Raw genomic sequence first — 6,546 nt, 5'->3', positions numbered from 1 at the left:
GGAATATTTCGTCTGGAAGAATTTCAGACCTAGCTGTGCAATCATCTTAACTTTTAATGGTACCTCCTCCCAAGAGAACAAAACTGGATTTTACATAGCATGGATTTACATTAACACTTCAGTTATCTCACAGGGCTTTACAAAGCAATGAAGTATGTGGTGTCTGGCTCAGCACTGGTTGTGTGGGCAAACAGCAGCTATTATATACTCAGTAAGAGCTCCTGCATAACCTTGGACTTCAGAGTCTACTTTAATTATAAGTGCCTTCATTTCAGATAAAGAGATAGGGTCAAATTCTACTTTTAACTGCATCTGTGCAAACCCATCTTCGATGAGGCTGCATAGTATCTAGGAGAATTAGATCCACTGGTTTTTAAAGATACAGTGCCCGATCATGTCCAGTTGGTGCAAGAAGCCAGCCACAGTTGCAGCTCTGGAACTCTTCTGAGCACAAGGTTGGCATTGCTAATGCTATTAACTACTCTAAATATAGAGGGAAGCAGGTGGGGAAATACCCATACTCACCCTCTACCTGCAGCATTACCTTGGCTCAGAGGGAAGTACATGGGTGGCAGAGCAACTTCAGTCCTGAGCATACAATTTCTCCCACAACTCCCAGTGGGATAGCCTGATGCTACACCCCCCCAATAGGGATGTGCACAACTAATCTCATACTGCTGCATTTATCAGGGGGGTAGCCGTGTTAGTCTGTATCCACAAAAACTACAAGGAGTCTGGTGGCACCTTAAAGACTAACAGATTTATTTGAGCATAAGCTTTTGTGGGTAAAAACCCCACTTCTTCAGCTGCATCTGTTAGTCTTTAAGGTGCCACCGGACTCCTTGTTGATACTGTTTCATTGTACATTATAGGTTCTTGTAGGTCTTACCTTCAAGATGTAGGTCTTACCTTCAAGGTGGCATGAATATTCATTGGCTAAAATTCCTGTCTCTGTTACAACACGTAATGAAATAGCTTCTCCTCTGTTACATCAATATCAATGCAGAGTAACTCCCCTGGAGTCAATAGAGACATGCTTGTGCAAATCTGCAGGAAGAGAGCAAAATTTGACCTATTGTGTGAAAAATAAAATATGTGCTCTCTACACTGTTTAAGCTATCTCCTGTTGTAGATATGCCCAGATTTGTGTACATGCATGGCACAAGAGGGCAGGCACTTCATTTGGAATAATAGAAACATTCAGGGCGACAAAGGAAGTCACTAGACTCCTTAAAGGAAGCTTTACAAATATGGGCCAATTGTTAGTGGTGGGCCAGATTTTAGACTTAGCCTTTAATGTGTAAAAAGTAAGTAATAAGGAAGGTCCTCAAAGAAGGGATCTATTTTGTTTCACAGTAGGGTGACTGCTAGTCATCTACCAGTTTCTCAGCTGACGTAAATTGGCATAGCCCTGATATCAATGCAGCTAACACCACTTCACACTGCTGAGAAGGTGGCCTGGAGTGTTTATAATACGCAGGGGACAGAGTGTTGCTATTATACCACAGTTTGAACCACAAGTTTATTGATCATTTACATACTCATGTCAAGCTTAGCTCAGATGCAGAATCTAGTTTTCAGTGAGGTCCCTACCCTTCACAAACCCATTTTTCCAGCTGGGTTGACTGAGACACCAGGGGGTTGAGTGATTTGCTTGTGATCACAAAGTTAAGCAGAAGGACTTGAACTCAAGACTTTTCTCCTATGCAGCCCTAGCTGGGAGACAGCCTAGGTGAGGTTTAGGCAGACATCCTGAAAACATAAGACTTTATACATCCAGATTTCAATAGAAATGTCATAATTTATTCTGTTTGTATAAAAAGTCATAATCATGTAACAAAACCATGTCTTCTTTCTTAAGAAGAAATATATTATATCACATCATAAATAAATCAGCAAACATACAACCCTGGGCAACTAAAAAAAAGCACTCATCTGGTGCTTTCACGTTAGTGCTTAGGAAATGTGAACAGTTTAAGATGTATTTACAGGATTACAGTACCCAAAAAATACTGAGGTATTTGGTTTCTCTAGAAATGAAACTTCAGGCTTGTGAAGGCAAGAACAATGCATCTACGTAAAAATTAATAAATAACAGGACTTTCATATAAAAGGGGACAGCATCACCATTGCTTAGAATGTCCAGAAATGGTAATACTGGTAGGTATGCTACTTAACAAGGACTAATCTTTTAAAATTGACAAAAAAAAGGAGAAATAACTCAGGAGAAGAAAGCCATGTTCTGTGTTCTTTGTCTCCTTTGTAGACATCCAGATATTGGTCAAAAAATATGCCAACAAACTCAAGAATGAACTAGCTCTCTGGAGTCAAATCAGCCCCTCTGTGCTTGTGACAATGTGCTTGTTCTGGGATGAATGGAACCCCATGTGAACTAAAATGATTGAAGACACTGTCCCCAGGGTTATTGCACTTTTTAGACAAGAGTCAAGTTTTTGTGTTCTGAATAAATTTTCATCTATCCTTCAGCAGCTCGGAGAAGTGGTGATTGGACTCTGTAGATAGCTTAAAGCACTGGATGAAGGGTGTACAGGGATAGAGACTGGGAAGTTAAAGACAGTGGTGGTTGATGTTCCTCTGTCCAATACAGACATGGCAGGGCTTCCAGCCTCTGCTGAGCAGTTAGGGGCTAGGACTTGAGACTCAAACTGAAGTAGCTGCCCCATGAAGCTGAAATTTGGGGAGATGATGCTTCTCCTCTGCTTCACAAACTCAAAGGCCTCGTCTAGTTTGACTCGGTTGGTCCTCATGAGATAAGCAAGGCAGATAGTTGCTGAGCGGGAGATGCCAGCCTGACAGTGCACAAATACCCTTCCGCCATCATTTTTAACAGAATCTGAAATAATCAATTAAAATGACATGGTTAACACAAGGGTCAGGTTGCTGCAATGCTACAGAAACACGAGCTGCTATTTCACATTTTTTTTTTAATTTCTTCTTTCCATAACACTCTAGCTGTGCATGGCACTTCACTAATTTTCTCTTGTCCTGAGGGAAACCTATACTAAACTCTAATTCCAAGGATACAAATAGTTTCCTTCAGTCACTGATACTTGTTTGAAACAGTCATCTCTATGTAAAAAATAAAAACCTATTGGTGGAATACCAGACTAAGTTTACTAACTGCTTTCTATTATGGGAGTCAATATTGGTGGAATACCAGACTAAGTTTACTAACTGCTTTCTGTTATGGAGTCAATATTTCAGATAGCTTTATAAAAAGTTAAGGATCTTCTCAGCATTTAGCAATACAGCCTCGTAGGAAGTACAGACCCTAATAAAATAGCTACACATTTATTTCGTGTTACTTTAATCACTGAGGAAACAGCTTCCCATGTATTTTAAAATTAAACTGGGCTAGAGTTTTCCACTGAGATTTCTGCCTCAAGGATAATGCAAACTGGTTCTTTGGAAGCATACGCTGCAGGAGAGCACTTATTTACCTATGAAGTCAATGGCTTCGTTAAACCAGGAGCTGATGTCAGCCTTGTGGTTGTCCTCCACTGGGATGCTTTTGTACTGGTAATGCCCCTCAAAATGGTTGGGGCAGTTTGCTGAGACGTTGATTAAGGCTGTGATCCCCAAAGCATCCAGCATGTCCTTTCTGGAGGCATGATAGGCACTGCCCAAGTAGAGAAATGGTAGGATTTCCACTGGCCCACCCTAAAAGAGAAGAAGCAAAGGAAGAGGATCAGTTAATTGCACTCTGTGATTTAAAATAGCTGCCCTCTTCTTTTCTTAGATGCAGGCAAGCAGATGTTTGCTCTCTTGACACGGTTTTAGTATTAAATGTATCTGCATCTGGGCATCACCTCTGGAGATACTCAGCCTCCAGGACTATCGTCAATTCAAATGATCCCTTATTTCGTTGCCTGTTTCCTACTGACCTGGTCATAGAGTGGGGTGCCACAGGAGCTGCAGCCAGAATCCGCACTGCTGGGCATGCTGTTGGCACTCAGAGGCAGGCTCAGGCCGGTGGGAGCGGTTGGCTTGGTACACAGCTCCGCGCAGGCAGAAGAGAAGGCTTCATACCCTCCTGGAATGGCAAAGGGGAGGGGGAAAGTGGTCTTATTAGCATGGAGAAAAGGAGTACTTGTGGCACCTTAGAGACTAACAAATTTATTAGAGCATAAGCTTTCGTGAGCTACAGCTCACTTCATCGGATGCATCGGATGCTGTAGCTCACGAAAGCTTATGCTCTAATAAATTTGTTAGTCTCTAAGGTGCCACAAGTACTCCTTTTCTTTTTGCGAATACAGACTAACACGGCTGCTACTCTGAAACCTGTTATTAGCATGGGTGAGACATAAATTCTCTGCGCCCCCCCTGAACACACACACAGGCCACATTGTGCCAGCCAGAATCTCCCTCTCCCCAGGCTCACCACTGATGCCACCCGTGCCCCGAGCCCTCCCGGGACTCACCCTTGAGGAAGTAGATGCGGGTGTCCCTGGCCTCCCTGCAGAGGGTGTTCACGGCCAGCATGATGGTGCTGTCCCGCTTGGGCAGCTCCAGGTCCGAGCTGCGCTCGTCCAGCAGCACCACGGCTTGGTAGCCCCCGCAGAGCAGGCGGCCCCGCAGCTCCTCGTTGGGGAGGATGTGCTCCAGCCCCATGGCCCCCTTGGCCCGCCGCTTGACGATGGTGCTGAAGCGAACGTTGGAGGAGCCCAGGATGTGCGCGGAGTTGAAGGAGAAGAAGGAGCGGCAGTCCAGCACCAGGCACTGGGCAGCTCGCTCCTGCAGGAGCCCCCGCAGCATCTCGCAATCCAGGGCGCACGCCTGCATGTTGACCATAGCTCGGAGCACGGGGTGAGAGGAGCGGGAGGGAGGAGAGCTCGGAACGGCGGCCCGGGCCCCCGAATGCAGGACTCCGGCGGGGGCGGGGGGGAGGTTGTTGGTCTCTGGCAAGGTCAAAGTGCTCGCTCGGATGGGAGAAGGCGAGTCCCCTTTGTCTGTGCCTGGGGGCTGTTTCCTCTCCCGGCTCCTTTGTTTCTTCTCAGGGGTTACTTGGTCTCTGCGATTAGAGTTTCTTTTTAAAAAAAAAAAAAATCAGCCGGCGCTTCTAGTAAACTCCTTGTTTTAACTCCAGCCGCCCCCTCTGCCTCGGGTCCGAGGGGGTAGCGCCCCTGGCTTGATTTGAGGTTGCTGTTTGCTGCGGGAGCCTCACTTCACCAGCAGCTCTTGGCGCCCCCTTCTCGGGTTTAGCACTTTCCTTGCTCGCCGCAACCTTGCGCGTGGCCTTATATAGTCAGCTTGCCGCCGGACCCGCCTCCTTTTTTTTTTTTTTTTTTTGTGAATGAGACGGGATCACATGACTGCTTCGGGAAGACGTCACTTGCAGGGGTGTAGGGCAGACACTCCCTGCCCGGGGGTACTCACGTCATCGGCCCTTTTGCAGTCGCTTGAATGCAAAACAGACACACACACACCCCCCCCCCTTCCATCCTGATCAGTCAGGAAACCAACTGATGCAACCCTACGCTCTCCAGCGCTAGGGGCAGAAACAACCGGGCCTCCCGGCGTTGATGAACAGGCACACAATGTACCAAATGCATCCGATGCAGTGAGCTGTAGCTCACGAAAGCTTATGCTCTAATAAATGTGTTAGTCTCTAAGGTGCCACAAGTCCTCCTTTTCTTTTTGCGAATACAGACTAACACGGCTGCTACTCTGAAAAATGTACCCCGGAAAGCTGAAGAACATCTCCCTTCATAGTATGCCCTGCTCCACGGTCTCTTATCTGTTTGGCATGTAAGAATTCCCACACACTCGCCCCATGCCTAGTGCGATCACATGACTAGGATGTATAGCTCTCTTACCGCCCTCTGCTGGGTGGAATTAGAGCGCTCCCACTCAGTGTCATAGACCCCACACTGCTAAGAAGCTAAGTGAGGTTCTTTTCAAGCACAAGTGGCAGTGGTTCCTCTTGTCTTCAAAACAATATTAGTTCGTGTCCATGTTTCTTTATAGATTAGGAATGTGACTGCAGGCACAGACGCTTCATATTATTTCTCCTTACATTTACACGCACACCCCTATTGACAGTTACTGTTTCACATTACCTCATAGGTCTGGTATGTGAAAGGGGTACTGAGAAAAGCATCACAGGGTGGACAGAATAGGCACAGACATCTTTTAAATGTATATTTGAGATGCCTAAAAGACTTGTGTGTGTGTATGTATAGGGGAATATTCCCTAGTTCGTTTTGTATGGAAGAAAAAGCAATATAACTAAACTCTAGGCCTGGGACTGTATTCTTTGCGTACTCAAAATTCCCACTGAAATCAGGGCTACCAAAAAACTGGCAGTAGAGCTGTTCAGTCTCCAATTTTTCCCCTTCACAAATGTAGCAAGGCTTCCCAAAAGTTATTTCTTCCTGTGGGTGATCAGCTTCCATCAACCCTCTGGGGTATTTCTTACTCAGGGCTTCCAATCACAGTTACTTTCGCTTCCCCTTCCTGGGTGCCTGGCTTCTAATGTGGTCTCTCAGCCTGCTTTTCTCTTGCTCTGTGTTTTCTCTGTCCCTC

At 45.8% G+C, this 6,546-nt stretch overlaps 1 protein-coding gene across 1 annotated transcript; it reads right to left on the bottom strand.

Annotated features, from left to right (window-relative positions):
* Positions 1 to 1,781: 1,781 nt before the first annotated feature.
* On the bottom strand, positions 1,782 to 5,291 carry DUSP1 (dual specificity phosphatase 1). Its single transcript, XM_038414677.2, has 4 exons — positions 4,443 to 5,291; positions 3,906 to 4,054; positions 3,462 to 3,681; positions 1,782 to 2,854 (listed from the first exon to the last, which is right to left on the bottom strand). The coding sequence occupies exons 1-4, from the start codon at positions 4,810 to 4,812 to the stop codon at positions 2,484 to 2,486; spliced, it is 1,110 nt and encodes a 369-aa protein (XP_038270605.1). The 5' UTR covers positions 4,813 to 5,291; the 3' UTR covers positions 1,782 to 2,483.
* Positions 5,292 to 6,546: the final 1,255 nt, after the last annotated feature.

Source organism: Dermochelys coriacea, chromosome 8 (assembly GCF_009764565.3).
Source record: "Dermochelys coriacea isolate rDerCor1 chromosome 8, rDerCor1.pri.v4, whole genome shotgun sequence".
NCBI classification, from domain to species: domain Eukaryota; kingdom Metazoa; phylum Chordata; order Testudines; family Dermochelyidae; genus Dermochelys; species Dermochelys coriacea.
Note: the sequence above shows the minus strand (reverse complement) of the source record. Positions and strands in the feature narration are given on the sequence as shown.